This window comes from Balaenoptera borealis (assembly GCF_965194805.1).
Source record: "Balaenoptera borealis genome assembly, chromosome: 3".
In the NCBI taxonomy this organism is placed as follows: domain Eukaryota; kingdom Metazoa; phylum Chordata; class Mammalia; order Artiodactyla; family Balaenopteridae; genus Balaenoptera; species Balaenoptera borealis.
In genome coordinates, this window is record NC_138866.1 from 120,037,396 (window position 1) to 120,062,257 (window position 24,862).

Consider the following 24,862-nt stretch of genomic DNA (forward strand, 5'->3'; position numbering starts at 1 on the left):
CAAATTATTTTTTATCTTATTGCATGGCATATTAAAATGAATATTAGTCATGAATCTATAGTTTCTTCAAAATGGTCAGATCTAGCAGTCCAACTCACTATAAAGCAAAATAGTTCTGAATTTTAGAGACCTAGGTATGTTCTAATCCTGACTGCCACTATTTTTTTTTTTAAACATCTTTATTGAAGTATAATTGCTTTACAATGGTGTGTTAGTTTCTGCTTTGTAACAAAGTGAATCAGTTATACATATACATATGTTCCCATATCTCTTCCCTCTTGCATCTCCCTCCCTCCCACCCTCCCCATCCCACCACTCTAGGTGGTCACAAAGCACCGAGCTGAGCTGATCTCCCTCTGACTGCCACTATTGACATTTCAAAAGTAACTTCTGCTTTTTAGTTTTCGCCTTCTTAAAATGCATGTTGGTGATATCTTTAAAAAATCTGGTTAATCTATGTCTTTATGAAAAGGAATTCTTAGTAAGTGGGTAAAGATGGAAACTTTAACTGTATCTAAATCATGCTAAGATTTGATTTTTTTTAAAGTAGTGCCTTCTTATGCTTATGTCAATAAACTTTAGTCTACAATTGAAATGTTTTATTTTAGAAGAAAAATAGCTGTATTTGTACTCTTTCCCACTTCCTTTTCCAATCTCACTTTATTCTGCAAGTTGTTATTTTTTCCTTTAATGGTATACTATGGAATTAACGATTGTACAGTATTTTCTAATATGACCTTATTGTTGGGCATTTTGTTCATTCTCTATTGTGTGCCTCCTTCCTTTCCTTTCCTTCCTTTTCCTTTCTTGACCTAACCTAACCTTGGATGTGAGCTTGCTGGCCTTTGGGTATAGACATTTACGGTTTTTATAAATACGACTGAATGTTTTCAAAAATGGTTACGGAGTTTATACCAACAGTGTGTGAACTATCATTTTCTCTATACTCTTGCTGACACTATTAAGAATCCTAAAATTTTCATTAGTCTGATAAAGAAAATATTACTTGGTTGTTTTAACTGAACATTTCTCTGAATTGCCTTTTCATATCCTTTGTGCCTATTCTTAGTTCTTAAACTTTTTTTTTTAAATTTTATTTATTTATTTTTAATTTTTGGTTGCATTGGGTCTTCGTTGCTGCACACGGGCTTTCTCTAGTTGTAGCGAGTGGGGGCTACTCTTCATTGTGGTGCACGGGCTTCTCATTGCGGTGGCTTCTCTTGTTGCGGACCATGGGCTCTAGGCGCACGGGCTCAGTAGTTGTGGCTCGCGGGCTCTAGAGCACAGGCTCAGTAGTTGCGGCGCATGGGCTTAGTCTCTCTGCGGCATGTGGGATCTTCCCAGACCAGGGCTCGAACCCATGTCCCCTGCGTTGGCAGGCGGATTCTTATGCACTGTGCCACCAGGGAAGCCACTTAGTTAGTTCTTAATATATGATAGTTATTGTAGCTCTTTTCTCCAATATGTAATTTGTGATTTTAAAAAAAGAGTAATACTTACATATGGTAACAAATAAAAAAGTAAATACCTATTATGTCTTCAAATGATTACATTTATACTTTTAATTAATACACCTTTTTCTTTCCATCACCCTTTGGCATTATCTCTTTCCTCTTCCTTTTCGCACCTTTGAGGATCGCAGTTTATGCTACCTATACTTTTATGTTATCAAAGTTCCTTTGTCTTGTGATCATAACCAAGTCTTAGTTCGCTCATAGCTTGATTTTTAAAGTGACACCATTGAGTAATGTTTGTTTTTATGGTTATATCATTTAGTGACAGTCCAAGTAGTCCAGTTTACGCTTGGATTGTATTTGCACTTCTCCTGGAGTCCTCCATTTTGTTCTTCTAATCAGGATGCCCTTCCCACTAGGCCTCTTGTATAGCCATCAATCACGAACTTTTACATTACACTTCTGCCCCTGTTTCTTAGATCTATGTCTTTTTTCTTGATTTAGTCTCATTTAGTCTCAGAATGCTGGACTACATTCTTAATTTAACTCCCACATAACTTTTTTTAGGATATTGCTCATTGTGACTCTGATAATGTCTTCAGTTTGCCTTTAATCTTGGTTGCTAGATTGGCTAGCCAGGAAACTTCTGGACTGGAATGCATATGAAAGATACTGCCTTCTGCATTCATTGTTGCTAATAAATCTAATACCAGTCTGCTTCCCATTTCTTGATAACTTTTTAAAAAAGTTTCAGCCTTTTCTCTTTATCCTTTGTGTTCTGAAGAGATGTATAAATGTGAATCCTCTGATCGTATTGGACCCTTTCAACTGGAAGACTTGTGTCCTTTTAAAGCTTTGGGAAATAAACTTTTAATACTGCTTTGGTAATTCCCTTCCCTCTCCTCTCGGAGTTCCTATTAGTTGATTGTTAAAAACAATGGATAGTGGCTTGAATAAAAACTATGCTAAAATAATATAAGGATGATTTGGGAGTGGGTGCATGTAGGAGTGCTAAATCTTCAACTTTCACAGGGAAGGTGATAGATAATATCTAAAATGGAAAGATAGTAACTGTCGGAGCATAAGCATATTATTTAGGATGAAAATAAATACCAGAAGAAACAGCTAAAAATTTAAAATGGTTTTCTCAAAGGATTGGAAATCATTAGCAACTGGGATGTGGCAAAGATGGTTGTTAAACCTTGAGGTTACCATTAGCTTCTAAAACTGTGTACATCCACTAAATTTTTAACAATTTAACAGTGATTCAGTGCAATCCCATCCTTAAAGGTCCACATTTAGTGATACCTTCATTCTTTAAAATTCCCTCTGCAAATATATGTTAAAAGTGTTCTTAGTCCAAGCCTTCATGAAGAAAGATTCCAGTTGTATGTGCCACATGTTCCTTGTTCATTATTCTTAACCATTGAGCTGTGAATTTTGAGAATAATTGGCAGGAGTATGTACCGGGGATGTATGTGGCCTGTTACAGCTTGGTTATAAAACTTTCTTTAAATGATACAGGAGTATATTTTTGTCTATTTCAAGATCATTTGGATTTATGACTACTTTTTGATCTTTAAAGACTTTTATAATCGCTCTATTTTCAAGTAGTTTTTCTTAGAAAAGCATTTGTAAGATACAAATTTACTTAAATAAAACTTTCACACTTTTAAAATATAAACACTATGATTTTCTTTTTTTAATTTTTATTATTTTTTTATAATTTTTATTGGAGTATAGTTACCTTACAATGTTGTGCTAGTTTCTACTGTGCAGGAGAGTGAATCAGCTATACGTATACATATATCCCCTCTTTTTTGGATTTCCTTCCCATTTAGGTCACCACAGAGCACTAAGTAGAGTTCCCTGAGCTATACAGTAGGTTCTCATTAGTTATCTATTTTATACATAGTATCAATAGTGTATATATGTCAATCCCAATCTCCCAATTCATCCCACCCCCACTTCCCCCCTTGGAGTCCATACGTTTGTTCTCTAAAGCACTATGATTTTCAAATAATCTCACTTATGTTTATATTGTACAAAATTTTGTGTACCACATATACATGTATAGAGTATGAATAAGTAAAGAGTAGTCAGTCAGTTGCTAATCAGAATCCTACCAGTTATCGATAGGTATTTCGAGTTGCCGTGTTGGGAAAGGAAGGATATTAGTTAAAAGATACAGTTAAAAATACTAGGTCAAACACTGTTTAAAAAAAAAAAAAGTAGTTGGGAATGTATAGGTATCTCTTTTTCTAAGTACCTCCAGAAGAAGAAGTAACTACATACAAGACTTCTTAACAATATTCAGTTCACTTTACAGAACTAATTTTTGTATGCCATCTTTAGGTAGTTTGCAGATGGCTGGTGGTAGTGTTAAGGTGAAGTGACAGTACATGGAAGTCACTCAGATGTTTTGGTTGTGTGTTTGGTGGAACATTTGCAGTATGTGCCACAATAGCCATGTGGATTGCTAATACTTTGGGCTTGACCATTGGAATCCAGAGGTGAGAATGTGAGTAGATAACTCAAGGTTGCTAAATAACCTTAATTATTTCTCACAATTCTGAACTGCCACAAAAATAGTAAAATAACATAAGGTGGTCTATATAGAATCTTCATTTGTGGTTTAGATTAGCTCCGTTATGCCAAGATAGTTTGGAATTGGAGTTACCTGATTCTTGGTCTTACCTTTTAGTTCTTACCCTTTTTATCTATAGGATTTTTTCCCTCCACTCAAGGAATAGCCAGTTAGGAGACTGAGACTCCACCCAGGTTTTGCCTGAATGAGGCCTCATGTAACGGTGAAGGTTTAAAACTAGAGTTATGATTGTTGGAGGTGACTTGGCTCTTGTTCAACTAAATGCTAAAGTATACTGCTATTTACATGAGTTTGTTTTTCTGTTGTAAAATAGAAGTTTTACATACTGTTTCTACTGTTTATGTAAATATATCCCTTCCATCACCCAACCCCTTTGGTTTGCAGTTGAATTTTTACAGAAAATTAAATGATTATACACAGTTTAGTAACCTTCCTTCCATTTACAGAAGCATTTTATTTCTCTTATTCTGATTAAACTCTTGACATTCTCTAGAGGTGAGATCTTTGACCTTTCAAATTTAAGATGATATAGAAGGAAGTAATTTCCTTCATATAACGCCTACGAGGCATTTGAAGGGCAAGGTGAAGAAGAACAAAGCCAAATTTGAAGTGTCATTGATGGGTAGTTGGCTAGGTGCATTCATTAACAACTTTCGGTACATCAGGATTAAATTTATAGTTCAAATGCATATCTCAGCAAAATTTCAAGTTAAGTATCATGGATCTACAGAATTACAAATAGTTGGTCAAAACTTGTTGGTGTTAAATTTTATTTTAAATAATCTCCAAGGGTAGTGAGTAAAGTGTGAACTTCTTGCTAAAATAATATCCAGGAAGCATCTTCATTACATTCAACATTTCCCCCTTTTTTTCTTTTACCTTCCTTCTGCTGATGGTAGCTTAGAAGTAAATATTCAAAACTGGAAACTTTGAGGATTAGTGTTGTTTAGTTGTAAATTCTTTTTGTGAATATAGCTTTTAAGCCATCTGAGAATTCTGTGAGATGGTCTTCCTCAACCCTCCTAATTACCTCTCTGTATTGTTGGGCTAGAAAGCCAAAAACTTTATTTCTCAGACTATTTTGCGTTTAGGGTTTTAGATGTGAAATAGTTGCTGGCAATTAGATATGTATGTGAGGTGTGAAGGGGGTTCGTCTTTCTTCCCTTTTCTGTCCCCATTCCCCCCCCCCCTTTTTTTTTTGGGTTGTGAAAACGTGAGATTGTTCTGCAGTAGCGGAAATGCAGCATTGCATTGTTCATTCTTCACTTTCTGTGTTATCAAGAGGCATTTGTAGCAAAGGCAGCAGCTAGACTCTTGTGTACATCACCTTTCTTCATGATTATGTAGTGGCAGTTGTGGCAGTGGCAGTGGTGACTTTCTGATTCCTTTGGATCACAGGTGTCTGCTGTTCTTGAATTTAGTGGTTCCATTGGTGGCTTAAGGTGGGGCGAGTCCCTTGTGATTCAGTTGTGTAGTGTTCTCGTGTCATTCTTATAGACAGATGTAGCCTTACAGCCCCATTCCTCCAGTCCTTAAAACCATTAAGCACCCAATTTCTCTTTTATTAACTCCCCCTTTGCTCAGAATATCTAGTGGTTTCTATTCCTGGCACCTAATCCTGATTGATCAAAGTCAAGAGCATCTTTTGGTGACAAGATACTACTCTTCCATTTTGTATGTAGTACTGTATGAACTTTGGATACCTAAAGGATTTATTGTATGTCATTGACTGTTAATTATATTGCAGCCTTTTAGTGACTCTTAGTATAAAGCTCTCAGCATTCTTATATACCTTTAAAGGGAAGGCAAATTATACCTGAATTATACATGATCATTTCTTAGAAGGAAATCAAGTATTTAATTAAATCTGAGAGTTTGGAAATGAAACTTTTTACAGTTAGTGTGACCAGCTCAGATGTTGGTTCCTATAGTCTGTACCAGTGCTTCTCAAACTTTAATGTGCGTACACGTCACCTCAGGAACCTTTGAGGGTCTGGTTGAAATGAACATTCAGTAGATGTGGATTGGGATCTAGGATTCTGCATTCCTAACTAACCCTTTGAGATTAGGGTGATTGAGATTTTGTGGACCACATTTTGAAGTAGCAAGGCCTATACTACTGTTAATTATTGTAAAAGTAACATTTTAAATTTCTATTCATATGATTATAAAGTAGAAAAAATCTTTTACCCTATTCCCAAACCAGTCCCTGGAGATATAATTCTCAAGGACAGCTTTCTCAACCTTTTAAAGTGCACATTCAGTATGTCATACAAATTTACTTTTTTTTAAACACAAAAATGGAATATTGTACATTGCTCAGTAACTTGCTTTTTTCACTCAGTGGTACAGTGGTATCTCAGTAGTATCCTTCCATTCCAGTGCACACAGATCTATTTTCTTTTTGTTTTTTAAATTGCTGCATAATATTTTAAGTATGGTTACAGCATAATTTATAGGCATTTTCCTCTTGGGAAAATGTAGGTTGTCTTTGCTTTATTGCTTTTCCAAATAATGTGCATGTGAAATTTCTTTTTCTTACCCTTTTACACTTGTAGATTTCTTTTGGCTAGGTTCCTAAAAGTGGAATTTCTAGGTCCTAGGTCAAGTGCATTTTAAGTTTTGATCAGTTCTGCTAAACTATTCTCACAAAGGTTTTAAGAGAGTTGCCATCTTGGGGCTTCCCTGGTGGCACAGTGGTTGAGAATCCGCCTGCCAATGCAGGGAACAGCGGTTCAAGCCCTTCCAGGAAGATCCCTTATGCCGCGGAGCAACTAAGCCCGTGTGCCACAACTACTGAGCCTGTGCTCTAGAACCTGCGAGCCACAACTGCTGAGCCCCCATGCCACAACTACTGAAGCCCGCGCGCCTAGAGCCCGTGCTCCACAACAAGAGAAGCCACGGCAATGAGAGGCCCGCACACCGCAATGAAGAGTAGCACCTGCTGTCCACAACTAGAGGAAGCCTGCATGCAACAACAAAGACCCAACACAGCCAAAAATAAATAAATAAAATAAATAAATTAAAAATCAAGACTTGAATGTCGCAAAGCACTTAGAACTCAACATGTCCAAAATTAAAAACTCATTTAAAAAAAAAAAAAAAGAGAGTTGCCATCTCACAAACATGTTGTGGGCCAGTTCCCCACACCTTTGTTTCCGGATATTACCAGTTTTTAAGATCTTAGCCATTGTGGTAGATTAAAAATAGTTGTATTATGGAGGTTGAATATTTTCTTGTTTTTCAGCCAATTGTATTCTTTGGCTGAACTCATAAACTGCCCATTTCTGTTGGATTATTTGTCTTTTGTGGACGTGTATGTTTGCTTATTTACCTTTAATTGTAGGTGTTGCAAACACTTCTGTACAGAAGTTTTTGTATTTTACAGTTTTGGGTTTCTAATATTGCTTTAAAAAGGCACATTAATAGTCTATAAAATTTGGATCACCAGCAGTTCTCTTAAGGAGCTCAGATTAAGCTAGATAGAAACATAATGTAGAAGCATGAGCCCATTCTTTTTAAAAAAAATTTTAAATTTTTATTTATTTATTTTTATTTTATATTTTTAAAATTTATTAAAAAATTTATTATTATTTTTTGGCCGCGTCGGGTCTTAGTTGCGACGCGTGGGCTCCTCTTTAGTTGTGGTGTGAGGGTTCTCTCTCTAGTTGCGGCATGCAGGCTCTCTAGTTGAGGTGCATGGGCTCAGTAGTTGTGGCATGCAGGCTTAGTTGCTGCGCAGTATGTGGGATCTTAGTTCCCCAACCAGGGATCAAACCTGCGTCCCCTGCATTGGAATGAGCCCATTCTTGTGTAGGAAAATTGTCAAACTGAGTTTTGAGATGGAATCTATTTAATTCTATTTCAGAGCAAATTCTGAGATAAATAAAATCTAGGCTTTGGAAGTCTTTCTGTGTATGTTAATTGGGTTAAAAATGTTTTTTTTTTGCTGGTTCATTTTAGGCTACTCTTTAATATTATAAAACCCATTCATCTAATATTTAGCTTTCCCCTAAAATAAGAAGGTTGTCTGCTGAGACTTTTCAAAAAATAGTTGCCTCCCCACAGTACTAATCCTGGCAATGTCATTCAGCAGCTTGGTTGATTTACCAGGAGAGTCTGTCATACTCTTTTGAATTTGGGCCTGTCTGCATACATGCATACATCTAGAACTGTGGTTCTCCACCTTGGCTGCATATTGGAATGCATATGGTAATGCCCAGGTTCTTCCCTTTCGTACCCAGTCCCCTCCTCCACCTCTCCTCCGCCACCTCACTTCTGATGTATTTGGCCTGGGATGTGGCCTGCACATCAGTTTTTTAAAAGCTCAGGTGATTCTAATGTGCTACCAAAGTTGAGAATCATTTGATCAAATGATGGAGGATGACATTGCATAAAGTCTCAGCTGGGACAGTTGGCATATTCAGACCCACTTTTTAAAAATGCAGAAATGGAACTTTGGAGATACTTTCAAAGCAAACGCCCCTGCTATAACCCTAAAATGTAATTTTCTTCAAATTACTAAAATATTACACTACTATATTCATATGAGAGTTCTACATATACACTTTACTTTTCCAGAGCCCCCATAGTGGGAAACTGTTTAGAGCATTAGTTCCTAATTTTGGCTGCATATTACTATCATCTGGGGAACTTGAGGTTAAAATTTGGGTGAAAAATACATGTATCCATGTCCCATTCCAGACCATTGAATCAGAATTGCTGGCAGTGAAGTCCATGTATTGGTATTTTAAAGTTCCACAGGAGATTCTAATATGTAGCCAGAATGGGGAAACAATTGTTTTAGAGTTTATAACTAGAGATGATGTGACATTTTAGATTGCCTTATTGTCCTGAAAGTTAAATGTATCGCTGCCAGTAGTATTAGTTTTCTAATTATAGTGATTTCTCTCATTAACTGATTTTGTTTGGTTTGTTTATATCCTTAAAAAAAAAAAAGAGGAACACCAGTAAGAACAGGATGAAGAGTTATTTCATCCAAGAGCTTGAGTTGACTTTCCACTAGAATAATGGATTAGTGAATTTTAATTATGAATTTTGGTAGCATACATAGGTGGATTTCTCTCCTTTGACCAGTCCCCAACCTAAAGCAATTAAATAAGAATCTTTAAGGGTGCCATAAGCATAAATTTTTATAAATGTCATCTAATATTCAGATCCGGTTAAAACTTGTTTTATCTTGGGTCAGGTCACTTAACCTCTCTACCCTCATCTGTAAAATGTATATAGTGCTTACCTACATAAAGTATTAATGTGAGGATTAAATGAAATAATAATGTATATAAAGTGCCTGGCACTAAATAATATCACATCTGTGTTCTTCTGTTTAGGATTGCCCTTTTGACGCCACACTTTTTTAAAATACAATTTTTATTATTTATTTATTTTTAAAATTTATTTTATTTATTTATTTATTTTTGGCTGCGTTGGGTCTTCGTTGCTGCGCACGGGTGTTTCTCTAGTTGCGGCGAGTGGGGGCTACTCTTTGTTGTTGTGCCCGGGCTTCTCATTGCAGTGGCTTCTCTTGTTGTGGAGCACGGGCTCTAGGCATGCGGGCTTCAGTAGTTGTGGCGCATGGGCTTAGTTGCTCCGCGGCACGTGGGATCTTCCCGGACCGGGGCTCAAACCTGTGTCCCCTGCATTGGCAGGTGGATTCTTAACCACTGTGCTACCACGGAAGCCCTTTTATACAATTTTTAAAGGTTACACCCCATTTACAGTTATTACAAAAGATTGGCTATATTCCCTATGTTGTACAATACATCCTTTTAGCCTGTCCCAGTAGTTTGTACCTCCCGGCCCTATGTTGCCCCCTCCCCACTGGTAACCACTAGTTTGTTCTCTGTATCTGTGAGTCTGCTGCTATTTTGTTATATTCACTAGTTTGTTGTATTTTTTTAGGTTCCACATATAAGTGATATCACACGGTATTTGTCTTTGACTTATTTCACTTAGCATAATGCCCTCCAAGTATATCCATGTTGTGCTAATGGCAAAATTTCCATTGCATATATATACCACATCTTCTTTATCCATTCATCTGTTGATGGACACTTAGGTTGCTTCCATATCTTGGCAATTGCAAGTCATGCTTTGGTGAATATTGAGGTGCATGTATCTTTTTGAATTAGTGTTTCTGTGGGGTTTTTTTGTTTTTTTGTTTGTTTTTCCAGATAAATACCCAGTAATTGATGGGTTATAAGGTATCATTGTACTTTTAACAGTCAGAATTCCATTATAGAGGATCCAGTGCAGGTTAGATTACTTTTATAATTTATATTTTAAATTTATATTTCAATTTGCATACACTGAATTTATACTTTTGGGTGTACAATTCCATGAGTTTCGACAAATACCTAGAGAATGTAATGGCCACCACAGTGAACTTACAGAACAGTTCCATCGTCACCCTCTAAAAAAACTCCCGTCTTCTACCCCATTTGGTCAACCCCTCCCCCATTAATCCCTGGCAACCAGGGGATTTGTACACCATCCTTATAGTTTTGCCTTTCATACCTTGTCATATGAATGGAATCATGCAATATATAGCCTTTTGAGTCTAGCTTCTTTCACTTAGAATTTGCATTTGAGATTCATACATGTTGTTGTGTATATCAGTAGTTCTTTATTACTGAGTAGTATTCCATCCAGTGGATGTACCACGATTTGTTTATCCATTCCCTAGTTGCAGAACATTTAGATTGTTCCCAGTTTTTGCCAGGTACAAATAAAGCCATTATAAATATCCTCATACAGGTTTTTGGGTGACCATAAGTTTTCATTTCACTTGGGTAAATTCCTAATAGTGAGATTTTGGGGTTGTGCTAAGTATATGTTTATCTTTGTAAGAAACTTTGAAACTTTTTCTTGTTGGCTGTATTATTTTGCATTCCCACCATCAGTGTATGAGAGTTCCAGTAGCACCACACACACTGCAGCACTTGGGATTGTCAGATTTCTCCCCCCACCCCAACATTCTAATTGGCATGTGGTGATAACTTTGTGGCTTCTGTTTGTGTGTCCCAAATGGCTAATGATGTTGAGCATCCTTTCATGTGCTTCTTCATGTCTCTGTATGGATTTTCTTTGGTGAAATGTCTGTTCAGATTTTTTGCCTGTTTTTATTTTATTTTATTTTATTTATTTACTTTTTTAATGGTGGGAGTATGGTTTATTAAGCTGTGCCTTAGTACAGGCGCTGGGGCTTGCCCATGGTGCTCTTAATGTACAAAGCCCAGACGTTCTGCCAATTTTTCTTGAGCAACAACACCAGGAAGTTGACAGCTAAGTGGATGTTGTACACAAGCTCATCATCTGTCATTTTCACGTGGCCAACAGCCACTGCCAGACACAGCACCTTCTTCATTGGAACTTGATCGTGGACTTCACTTCATCAACTTTGGCCACCATGTTCTCGTTGTGGGTCAGCAAGGAAGGGAACTTGCCAGCCTTATTCAAGCCTGGGCCCAGGATTTGTGGGATTTGCTTGATCAGAGACTCTGAAACCAAAAAGGCATCATACTTCTTGGCCAGCTTCTTGACCAGTTTCTTATTCTTGTTGAGTTTCTTCAGGGCCTCAATGTCCATGTGGGGGATATCCACAGCCTTGGCTTCATCACAATGCTGCTGGTCCCGCAGAACACATACAGAAAACTTGGGGCAGGGAGTGGACTTAAGCCTGATGGTGCCTGAGAAGCGTTTGTTCTTCTCAGAGTCATAGTTCTTCAGGCTGATCTGAAGCTCCACCGTCTCCAAAAACTTCTGGCGCTTGCGCTGGTTCCCATACAGGACTTACCGCACCACCTCGTAGAGGGTGTCTCGCACCGCGATAACTAGAAAAGAGCTTTGCCTATTTTTAGAATTGGATTTTTGTTTTCTTGTTAGGCTTCAAGTGATTTTTGAAATATGTATTCTAGGTACAAATTCTTTGTCAGATGTGTGATTTGCAAATGTTTTCTCTCAGTCTGTGGCATGTCTTTCCCTTCTCTTAAGTGTCTTTTTTATTTTGATGAATTCCAGTTTATCTGTTTTTCTTATGGATTGTACTTCTGATACCTAAGAACTATTTGCCTAACTCAAGGTCCCAAAGATTTTTCTCCCAGAAGTTTTATACTCATATGTTTTACATTTACGTCTGATCCATTATGAATTTTGTATGAAGTCTGAGGTATAGGTCAGAGTTGATTTAAAATATATCTGTATGGATGTAGATGGATAGATGTCTTAATTCTTCTAGTACTGTTTGCTGAAAAGATTTTTTCCCCCATTGAATTGTTTTAGCACTGTTGTAAAAATCATTTTGCCATACTAGTATGAATCTATTTCTGGCTTCTCTTCTATTCCTTTGACCTGTGTATCTATTCTTTTGCCAGTACTATACCTTTGTAGTATGTTTTGAAGTCAGGTGGTGTTCCTTTCAAAATTATTTTGGCTATTTTAGTTTTCTTGCTAATCCATAAGTTTTAGAAATATCTTGTTGACATCTACCCCAAAATCCCACTGGGATTTTGATTGGTATTGAGTTGAATCTTATAGATCAGTTTGGTAAGAATTAATGTTTTAACTACATTGAGTCTCCCAACCCATGAAGATGGCATATCTCCAGTTATTTAGGTCTTTTAAAATTTCCTTTACTAGTATTTTGCAGTTTTCAGCATATGTGTACTTTCACATAGTTTGTTAAATTTATACTTAAATATTTCATATTTTGGTGCTGTTGTAAATGGAACTTAAAATTTTTTTGGATTTCCACTTATTTGTTGCTAGTATGTAAAAAAAATACAGCTGTTTTTAAAAAAAATATTGGTCTGTAGATAACTGATAAGGACCCTACTGTATAGCACAGGGAACTCTACTCAGTACTCTGTAATGACCTATATGGGATAAGAATCTAAAAAAGAGTGGATATATGTATATGTATAACTGATTCACTTTGCTGTACACTTGAAACTAACACAACATGGTAAATCAACTATATTCCAATAAAAATTTAAAAAAATATATTGGTCTTATATTCTGAAACCTTGCTGAACTCATTTATTCTAGGAACTTTTTTGTAGGTCCATGGAATTTTCTACATAGATCATGTCATTTTTAACACGACAGCTGTAGTTTTTCTGTAATTTAGCTGTAATTTTTCTAATAGATTACCAAATTTAAGGAAATTCCCTTCTGTTCCTAATTTGCTGAGAGTTTTTATGAGTACTGGATGTCAAATTTTGTCAGATGCTTTTTCTGCATCCTACTGTTATGATCTTGTAGTTTTTATTTAGGCTCTTAATATGATTATGTTTACTGATTTTTGTTTTTGAATGTTTAAATAGCTTTGCAATACTGGGATAAACCCCACTTTGTTGTGGTGTAATTATCTTTCTTTTAATATATTGCTAGATTTGATTTCCTAATATTTTGTTGGGGAGTTTTACGTCTTTGCTCATGTAGTAGTTTCTTATAATGTTTTTTGTCTGATTTTGATATCAGGGTGATGCTGGTCTTATAATAGGAATTGGGAAGTGTTTCCTCCTCGTCTGTTTTCTGTAAGAGATTGTGTAGAATTGATATTTTTGGGTTCCTTAAACCAAAAATAGGAAAAATAGGTTCCCCAACCCCCAGGTCCGATACGGGTCCGTGACCTGTTAGGAACCAGGTCTCACAGCAGGAGGTGAGTGGCAGGTAAGCATTACCACCTGAATCATCCATAAATTGTCTTCCATGAAACTGGTCCCTAGTGCCAAAAAGGTTGGGGGCCGCTGTATTAAACGGTTAGTAGAATTTACCAGTGAAACTATTTGGGTCTTGAGTTTTCTTTGTGCAGAGATTTTAATTACTCATTCAGTTTGTTTAATAGATATAGGGATGTTCATATTATCCATTTCTTCTTCAGTGAATTTTAGTAGTTAGTGACTTTTAAGAAAATTTGTCTGTTTTATCTACGTTGTGAATTCCTGGTCATTTGGGTCTCTTTTCTCTTGGTTAGTCTTTGCTAGAGTTCTGTTGATCTTTAGTACTAGCTTTGGTTTCATTTATTTTCTCTTGTTTTTCTATCTTCAGTTTTATTGACTTCTCTTTGTATTATTTCTTCTGCTTGCTTTAGATATAGTTTGCTTTTTTTTTGAAAAAAAAATTTCTTATGTAAGCATTTAATACAATGCTGCATTTCTTATGTAAGCATTTAATACAATAAATTTCCTCCTAAACAGTGTTAGCTACATTTCACAAATTTTCATGTGTTGTATTTTCATTTTCTTCAGTTCAGGATGTTTTCTAATTTTCTTCAAGACTTCCTCGTTGACCCTTGGGTTATTTGATAGATGGTTTATTTTCCGAATAGTCTCTCTACGTGTTAAATGGATTACTGAGAGAGGAGCATTGAAATCTCCAAGTATAATTGTGGATTTGTCTGTTTTTCTTTCATTTTTATCAGTTTTTGCTTTATTTATTATGAGGCTTTGTTGTTAAGTGCATGTTTTCTTAGTAACTTGACCTTTCCATTGTGAGGTTTTTCTGTATCACTGGTAAATTTTCTTGTTTTGAAGTTTACTTTGAGAAATATAGCCACTGCAGCTTTTGTCTGATTAGTGTTTTGCATGATACGTCTTCTTTCATCCTTTTACTTTTAGTCTCTATGTGTCATTATTTTGGAAAATAGGTTGTTATAAACAACATATAGTTTTGCCTTAAAAAAAAAACTAAGCTCTCTGTCTCTTATTTAGCAGCATAAAGAATTTTTTTAAAAAAATTAAGGTATAATTGACATATGACATCAGTTTCAGGTATACAGTGTAATAATTTGGTATTTGTATAGTTATCTCTGTCTTTTAAGTGGCTTTTTTTCCTTCACTTTTTACATTTAATGTAATTATTGATGTGGTTGAATTTTGGTCTTTTAAATTATTTTTCTCTTTGGTCCTCCTTTTCTGCTTTCTTTTGGATTGGAATTTTGAAAATATTCCACTTCATGTATCTATTGGTGTTTTTTTTCCCCCCAAGAATGCAAGAATGGCTTATTATTAGAAATTATGTTAACATAATTTATCTCATTAATAGATTTGAAAAAGATCAACAATGTGATCATTTCCTTTGATATTGTAACAGCATTTGATAAAGGTCAACATCTGTTTCTGATTTTTAAGGTCTTAATTAAATGAAAATAGGTGGATATTTCATTGAACTTTTAATACATACGTATACTTTAAAACAAAAGCTAGTATCACACAAAATGATCAATCTCTATTGGTGTTTTTAACCATCTCTCTCTCTTTTTTTTTTTTTTTCCAGTGGTTGCTCTAAGGATTATAATATAAATATTTCACTCTTCACATTCTACTTAGAGTTGATACTTTACCACTCCAAGTGTAACATAGAAACCTTATAGCTATATAGATGACCTTTCTATCAGTCCCTTTATATTGTAGTTGTCATATGTGTTACATCTAACCCTTCACCTTACCATGACATGTTATAATTTTTGGTTTCAACAGTTTTGTATATTTTTCAGAAACATGAGAAGAGAAGAATAGTCTATAATATTTACTCATTTACCATTTCTGTTGCTCTTCCTTCTTTCTTGAAGTTCCAGGTTGCCCTCTGGTACCATTTGCTTTCTGTCTGAAGAACTTCTTTTGGCATTTCCTTTAGAGCAGGTCTGCTGGAAATGAGTTCTCTTGGTTTTCTTTTGCCTGAGAGTATCCTTGTCTTCATTCCTGAACTGTACTTTCACTGAGTATAGAATTCTAGGCTGATAGCTTTTTATCCCACAGGGCCCTGAGACTTCTTTTATATATATATATATATATATATATATATATATATATATATATATATATATATATATGCACATACACACTTTTATTGTTATTGACATATCTTTAAGTTCACTGACTACTGTCATCTCCTTTCTGCTGTTGAGCCCATCGAGTGATCTTAGGGTTTTTTAGTTCTAAAATTTTCCATTTGGTTCTTTTTTATAATTTGAGCTTTTTTCCTAAGAATTTCTTTCATTCATTTTAAGGTGTTCACCCTTACCTAATGTATCATGTTTTTAACAGCTACTTGAAAAGTCTTTGTTTGATAATTCTAATATCTGGGTTATCTTGGGGTCAGAATCAAATAATTGTCTTCTCTGTTGATAACTGATCAGATTTTTGTTGTTCTTGCTTTGTCTGGTAATTTCGGATTCTGTCCTGGATGTTTGAAATGTTGTGTGAGATTCTGCGTTCTCTTAAAATCCTTTAGAGATTGGTGAGGATCTTTTGTTTTAGTAAATAAGTCAACCCAGTTAGGTTCTACCTGAAAGTTCTTTCTCACTTTATGTACAGACTTGGTTCCATTATCTGTTCAGAAGTTTTCAAAGTCTTTGCTATATTGAGTTTGCCCCTCCCATTCCCACTTAGGTTGATCTAGGGTTTGGGCAGTGGTTTATATCATAGTTCTGGTTCTGGTTCTGGCAGCCTCTCCTATTCTTTGGCTGTGTTCCACACATGTATAGCTTACATGTGAGCCCAGGACTTGGTTCATACACAGAATTAGGAATCTACTTCTCCATCTCTCTCCTTTCAGTGATTTCCTCTACACTCTTATCTCCCAGGGGCCCTTTCCTTCATTCCTCTGGCCAGATGCATGGAGTTCTCTCAGTTTTAGTTTCCTGCCTGTCATGCCTTGAGGTGAAGTGGCAAGAGAAAAAAAGAAAAGAAAATAATAGGGATTCTCCCACACTCTTTTTTTTTCACACTGGGGTTCGTCTTCCTGGTTCCTCTGTTCAGAGCAGTTGGTTTTCTCTTGTGGTTTTCTTTGGTCTGCAGTAGTGTAGTTTCATGGCTGGGACTGGCCTCAGGGCAGGGCTGGGAGAAACAAGGGAAAAAGGAAAAAAGTATTCTCCCCACCTTCTCCAGGAGTCTTTTGCCTTAGTCCTCTGGCCAAGAAGATGCAGTTGTTTCAGCTTTTGCTGATTGTGCCTACTATACAGTATGCCTATTTGGCCTACCCTTGTGTCAAAGCCAGGAAATAAAGGAGAAAAAACAAAGCGATACTCACCATCATCTTATTTGTTGTTTTTCACTGCTCTCCCCAATCTGCCTGCTGTTATTTAATTTTCAGAGTACTCTGTTAGTTGTATTTTGTATTTTGTCCAGAGTTTTTAGTTGTAATTGGTGGGAGAGAGTTGTGTTTATTACTCCGTCTTGGTCAGGACCAGAAAACAGATTGTTCTGTTTTTAAATAAAAATAAACATTATTGATATGACTAAAGGTACCCATTTTTAAGTGTATAGTTTGAGTTTTGATAAATGTTTTCCCTCATATAACCAACCATTACATTCAAGAAGTAGAACATTTTTCAGTCCCTCAGAAAGCTTAGCTTTCTGCCATCCCCTCTTCATCCTGCTTTGAATTACCCTTTGGTGGAGGATATAAAGGATATTTAGACATATGACTAGTAGTTAAATGAGCTCTTTGATATTCCTTTGGATTATTCTATATAGAATAAATGAAGGAATATTAGATCCAGATTGTCCTACGTGAGAATTCACAACTATTCCACTTAAATATCAGCTTTAAAAAAACCCATTTATTTATTTAATTTATTTTGGCTGCACTGGGTCTTAGTTGTGGCATGCGGGATCTTTGTTGCCACACGTGGGATATTTAGTTGCGGCACGTGAAGTCGTAGTTGCAGCATGCATGTGGGATCTAGTTCCCTGACCAGGGAATCAAACCCGGGCCCCCTGCATTGGGAGAGCGGGGTCTTACCCACTGGACCACCAGTGAAGTCCCAACAACTATTCCACTAAATTAGCTGCATGATATTGGGTAGTTTTTGTAACCTTTTGGAGCCTAGTCATAGTTTTCTCATATTTAAAATGGGAGGTAAGTATTTTTACCTTACAGAGTGCTTTGAGAGTTAAACGAGATGTATAAAATACCTTGTTACAGGGTCTGGAATACAGTAGATGCACAATAAATGTCATTCCCCCATCACCTTTCCATTTATGTGCAATGCACGTAAATGACTTGAGCCAGCTGCATTAAGATAGTGACCCAAATATATTTATTTATTTAGTATTGTGAAACAGCCTCTGCCCTATAGTGTAGAGCCCTGGCAGAATGTAGATATTCCGGCATCATCATGTGGTTTAGCCAGATTTTCCAGTAATATCCAATTGGGAAAAACTTTTGGACATGTACCTCCAATACAGTGTGTACATTATTAAACACATTACACCTACACAGAAAATTTTAAACAGCTAAAATCAGAAAAGTTGTCATGTTTTCTTCATCCTGGGGGATGAGTAGTCTAATGTTCTGAATCCCTTTGGCAATGAGCACATTTGGGAGTGGAACCTAGGAATCTGTTTTTTAACAGAACATTCCATAGTAATTTTTGAAGAACCAATAACAGGTTTGGGAACCTCTGGATGAGACCAGTTTTAATTAATTAATTAATTTTTAATCTTTTGGCCGCTGCCATTCAGCATGTGGGATCTTAGTTCCCCAACCAGGGATTGAACCCATGCCCCCTGCATTGGCAGCACAGAGTCTTAACCGCTGCACCACCAGGAAAGTCCCAAGACCAATTTTTGAACTCAAACACAGAAAAGGTATTTAGCAATATTAAGTCAAAGAGGGCATTTCCGCATCTCTCCCTTTTTTCTCTTTGCAAGTTGAGAATTAACAATTCCTGAAACATTTTCCCCCAAGTGTGCTGTCTAGTGGCAGAGATTATATCGTGCATTGGATGCCGCAAAGTTATATTTGCAAAATTCCAGTGGCTACGACTAGACTTGATTTTCCCAGTTAATAGGATTATTGCCCTTATTTTACATATGACTAAATGAATAACTATTTCAATTGTAGGCAAATCCTATTGTAAAAACCTGTTGTATCATATTTCTGGACACTTGACAATGTCTATATTCTGTACAAATATTATAACTTAGGATCAGCTAATGGGTTTCTTTTCACATATTAATTCTTCTAGATTGGTAGTGTCTTTCTCAAGTGCTATGTTAAAGGAGGATTCTTAGGGGAGTCTGGGTTCAAGAAGTAAGGAATACCTAGATGGATTAGCAAAATGTGCCTGGAGTGTGGAGGGTTGGGACTTATAATGTCCGCATCTTCGACTTTTTTGCCAAAGGGGAAGTGGATGTATGTGAATTTTTCTGCGAAAAATGGTATTATTGAGAATAATTGATAGGGATTTCTTTCATGACATTTTTATACAAGATTACTTTTTAACTAAATCAGTAGTTAACTAATACTGTTGTCTAACTATGGTGAAATAAAGGTAGTTTATACGCAGAGACCTTTTTTGTAATGTTATTTGATGTAATAAAATCATACCTGAAATACAAATAAGCAGACTCAGGTTTGAATTTCACTTCTGACATTGTAACTAGCTCTAGTATCTTTGAATGAGTTGGATTTCATCCATCTCTTAGGCCCTGTTGCCTTTTTTTTTTTTTTTTTTAATTATTTATTTTTGGCTGCGTTGGGTCTTCGTTGCTGTGCGTGGGCTTTCTCTAGTTGCGGCGAGCAGGGGCTACTCTTCTTTGCGGTACGCGGGCTTCTAATTTCGGTGGCTTGTCTTGCTACGGAGCATGGGCTCTAGGTGTGTGGGCTTCAGTAGTTGTGGCACATGGGCTTAGTAGTTGTGGCTCGCGGGCTCTAGAGCACAGGCTCAGTAGTTATGGCACACGGGTTTAGTTGCTCCGTGGTATGTGAGATCTTCCTGGACCAGGGCTCGAACCCACGTTCCCTGCATTGGCAGGAGGATTCTTAACCACTGCGCCACCAGGGAAGTCCCTGGCCGCGGCCCACACCCCCCGTTGCCTTTTGAGTTAAAATTCTGCTCTCTAGTTTCAAGGGAAATGGAAGTATTTGTGACATCATTGAATGATAAGGCAGTCAACTTTAGGCTTATTTCATGGTGGTAGCCTTTCCTTCTACAAACGAAATAGCAGCTGAAGATTATATTCTATAAATTATTTCATAGTACAGGTATTTTGTTGTTTTCATTAAATATGTCTGAAGGACCTTCTGAGTTAAAAATGGTTTGGATTCATTTGAACTATTCAGTACATAAAATGTTACAAATTTTATTGATTTACAATGTGCTGATGTGGCAGTCTGTTAAATCTAATTGCAAAAAGGTTCACTTTAATTAGTGCTTAATTATACAGTAGTTTTTCATTTAATTTTTTCTTGGCTTATTTTGAATTCTACTTTAGAATCCCATAGAAACCTGACCTGAGTTTGTGTGACAAACTATTTTTAAATAGTCTTGATCTTATAATTAAAACTTTGTATTTTCTTTTTTTTTAATTTAATTTTATTTATTTTTTGTACAGCAGGTCTTATTAGTTATCTGTTTTATACATATTAGTGTATATCTGTCAATCCCAATCTCCCAATTCATCCCCCCCCCCCCCACCTTTTCCCCTTTGGTGTCCATAAAAAGTTGGGTTTTTTTTAATATAATTTTATTTATTTATTTATTTTTGGCTGCATTGAGTCTTCATTGCTGCGCACGGGCTTTCTCCTGTTGCAGCGAGCGGGGGCTACTCTTTTGTTGCGGTGCATGGGCTTCTCATTAAAGTGGCTTCTCTTGTTGCGGAGCACAGGCTCTAGGCACACGGGCTTCAGTAGCTGTGGCACGTGGGCTCAGTAGTTGTGGCTCGCGGGCTCTAGAGCGCAGGCTCAGTAGTTGTGGCGCACGGGCTTAGTTGGTCCGTGGCATGTGGGATCTTCCTGGACCAGGACTCGAACCTGTGTCCCCTGCATTGGCAGGCAGATTCCTAACCACTATGCCACCAGGGAAGTCCCGAAAAGTTGGTATTTTCTTAGGGGAATAAAGAAATATCTTAGGAAAGGAAATTTGGGTGGGGTGTTGTAGAACTTTAAATTCAACCTAAAAATTCACTAAATGTCAGTGAAGTGCTATTACCTTAAAATGACTTTTTTTCCCCCTTCTTTAGAATCCAGCAACTATCACAAGAATACTCCTTAGCCACTTCAATTGGGATAAAGAGAAGCTAATGGAAAGGTAAGGAACTATATTGTCAGTTTCATACTTAGAAGTAACACAGAAAGCCTGTTGAACTGAATTTATGAGACACAAGTAAGTATGTGAACAAACCAGTGTACAAGTGGTATTTGCTTTAATGTATTCACCATCTGTAAGTTTTGCAATAAACTTAGTGTTAAGGGATCTCAGCCTTAATATTTCTCCTTTTATTTTGGAGGTGAGGTGTGGGGGCTCTGCTTCAGTGTCTTCTAAAACGTATCCTCTTGAGTACTGAGAACTAAAAATACGTAAAGGGCTTGATATACTCTTGGAGCACACGAGTAAGATCTTCCTTTAATTATTTAAAACCTTCGTGCCCATAAACCTTTAAATCTACCTTAGGTGTAATAATGACATTTCTTCAGTAAAAACAAAGAAGTTGCTCAGGGTATCCTTGCCACCAAAACAGCTGTTTGGACTGACTGGTTCGTTCTCTGGTTTCCATGCAGGATTAAATTCCATTGGGTATTTTCTCTCTGGAAATGTTTCTGGTTCCAAAAGGGAAGAAATTTCTGGGACTGGAGAATGATAATAATAGTGCCATTCTTTATCTTTTTCTCTTCCTTAAATTGGAAATTTGGGGCACTTTGTGGTAGGGTGAGAGCCTTTATTCTATCAGCCTTATTCTCTCAGTCTAAAATTAGCAATTCTAATTTTAATTTTTAAGTTACAACTAATTTTTGTTATGAACTGAGAACCCAAATATTATGAGAAGTAAATGGAAAGTATTTCCCATTTGATTTTTAAAATCAAAAGCACTTTGCAAAACAGATATTAAATACTACCAAGAATATTACCCAGTTTCTCACATCTTGCACCCCAGCTACAATTTAATAGTAACAACAATAATTCTTAATTATTCAGCCCTCTGTGCCAGACATTATTTAATTTTATCCAGGTGATAGCTTTATGGAGCTACAAATTATTATCCCACTTAATTGATATGGAAACTAAGACTTAGAGCTTGATGTGTTTATCTCAGTTTTGTAACGCGAGAAGTTAGCACTCAAACTCAGGTTTGTTGGACTCCAAAGCTTATGTTCTTAAACACATACTATACAGCTTTCCCAAGGTTCATGAAGAATAAAATCCTTGACTAGTGTGATTTTTCTTTTTTTTCTTTTTCCCATGGAGCTGACCGCCTTTTTTGAAGTCAGTGGTATTTCTTAATTTTGCTCACATTTATTTTCAGACTTACTTTATGACACAAGAAAGTTTAGGAAAAAAGTAGTTTTCATTGTTTACATCTGATACTCTTCTACTGAACTAAACTTATTTACAGTTTGTTTCTTATTAATATATCTCTCCAAAGACATTCTCAAGTTTGTCCTACAACACTGTTGACACTGCTGAAAGCATTTTTCAGTTAAATATTGTAGAACTTAAGTGTGATGAGTATGAATTGAAAATTAGGCAGCTTCTGGGAACTTCTAGTGTGTATGAACTTTTCAGTTTCTCCTTGTAATTTCAGTTTCTGTTTTACATCTTCTGGAGATATGTTATTGGGTACTTGTAAATCTTTAAATAGTGTTTTTAAATCATTATGCAATATCTTTTTGTGTCATTTAATGAGTTTCACATTACTATATCCTATGTTGTCTGATAGTAGCACTGCTACACTTTATTTCATAATTACTAATATGTTTATATTTCACTACTGATTTACCTTAATTTGTGCTTTATATTTACCATGTTTTCTGTTTGGTTAGTTTCTTGGCTGCTTTCTTGGTTTGATCAAGTTTTCTTTCCCTTTTTCCCCCCCTTATAATTTCAAAGTTATATATTTTATTTCAGCTTTTCTAGGGGTCAGCCTTACAATTTATATATGCATAGTTATATGTATATGTATATGCAAAGTTTATAACAATATTTAGTCACACTATTTATATCCATGCCCTGCACAAGACAAAAACTGTAGCATACTTTTCTTCTCTATGCTCCACTCTTCCCCTCTCAGTTGGATAAGTTGATAATATTTGAATTTTTCATTTCATGTTAAGCATTTTTACTATCAGTGTATTTAACTTCTGTGTGGTTTTTTTTTTTTTTTTTTTTGGCTAATTTGTTTCTTGCATCCTACTGTTTTCTCCAGATGTACTTTTTTCCCTCTAGAATAATACATCCTTTAGTCATTTAAGTCAGGATTCATATGTGATCAGTTGTTGAGTGCTCTAAGAGAAATCCTTAATATTCTGAAATTTTGGAGTAGGTTTTGAAAACATAGCTAGTTGGGCACTTTAAGTCTGAGGACTCATGTTTTTGGTTTGGGAAATTCTTATCTGTTATTTCTTTAATGTTATCTTTTCTCCATTCTCATGGTGCTGCTTTCTAGAATTCCTGTTGGTTACATGTTGAAACTTCTGGATTTTTTTCACCTTTTTTCAAAATGCTTCATCTGTACTTGTCTTTCTGCTTTGGTCTGTGAAAGTTCCTCAGGTTTACCTTTAATTCACTAACTTGCTTTTCTTTCTGCCTCCATTCTGCTATTTAGCCATCTTGAATTGTTTATTTCAACCGTATCCAACATATTCATTTTAGTAACTTTATTCTTGTTTTGTGGTTGCTGTCTCTCGACATATAACTGTGTTTACACTAGAGTTTTCTTCTAGACTGTTTATCAATAAATAAACATGGAGAGGATTTGAAATATGAATTGGTATTTGGTGTACCCTTCAGAGTATATTATTTTCAAATTGATCACATTCTGGGCTATAATAAATTCCAAGAAAAATTGATATGTGTTCTATTTTCACTCTTGCAAAAAACTCTTAGAATCCCAAAATGAAATTATTAAAATAATTAGAACTAAATAATGAGAGGACAAATGTGGGATGTAGCTGAAGAGGTACAGGGAGATTTACAGTCTTAGTATCTATAAGAAAAAGATAAATAGGTAGGAAACAAAGTGAGCCTTTGAAACAGGAAGTTAGAAAAATACAAAATAAACCCAAAGAGAGTAGAATAGGTATTTAAGATGAAAGCAACATTAATGAATTAGAGAACAAAAATAAATAAAGCAGAAAGATGGATCTTTGAAATGGATTTTTTAAAAGGGAAATATCAAGAGAATGAGAAAACAAGCCACAGACAGGGAGAAAATATTTGCAAAAGATATCTGTTAGCCAAAATATACAAAGAATTCTTGGAACTCAACAGTAAGAAAAAGAACCAATTTTAAAATGAGCAAAAATCTTAATAGATACCTCACTAAAGAAGATACACAGAGGTCAAATAAGCATATGAAGATATATTTAACATCATACATCATCATTAGGGCACTGCTAATTAAAGTGAAATTGCTAGTTAAAATTACCACTACACACCTATTAGAATGGCCAAAGTCCAAAGCACAGGAACTTCACTGGCAGTCCAGTGGTTAAGACTCCGAGCTTCCACTGCAGGGGGCATGGGTTTGATCCCTGGTTGGGGAACTAAGATCCTACATGCCACGCAGTGCGGCCAAGGGGAAAAAAAAATTCAGAACACACCACCAAATACTGATGAGGATGTGGAGCAACAGGAACTCTCACTCATTGCTGGTGGGACTGCAAAATGGTACAGCCACTTTGCTTCCAATTTGGCAGTTTCTTACCATACAGTCCAGTCACGCATTTTGGTATTTACCCAAATGAGTTGAAAACTTATGCCCACCAAGACCTGCACATGGATATTAATAGCATCTTTAGTCATAATTGCTAAAACTTGGAAACAATCAAGATG

At 36.0% G+C, this 24,862-nt stretch overlaps 1 protein-coding gene and 1 pseudogene across 4 annotated transcripts in view; one reads left to right on the forward strand and one right to left on the reverse strand.

Annotated features, from left to right (window-relative positions):
- Positions 1–24,862, forward strand: part of ARIH1 (ariadne RBR E3 ubiquitin protein ligase 1) — a 117,014-nt gene that overhangs the window by 22,699 nt on the left and 69,453 nt on the right. For all 3 annotated transcript variants that reach the window (XM_082383582.1, XM_082383581.1, XM_082383580.1), the window contains exon 2: positions 21,054–21,121. In XM_082383582.1, the coding sequence (XP_082239708.1) occupies positions 21,054–21,121 (68 nt within the window). The remainder of the gene's footprint in view (positions 1–21,053; positions 21,122–24,862) is intronic.
- LOC309624893 (large ribosomal subunit protein uL1 pseudogene) lies at positions 349–13,203 on the reverse strand (annotated as a pseudogene). Its single transcript has one exon. The product of its transcript is annotated as a large ribosomal subunit protein uL1 pseudogene (transcript).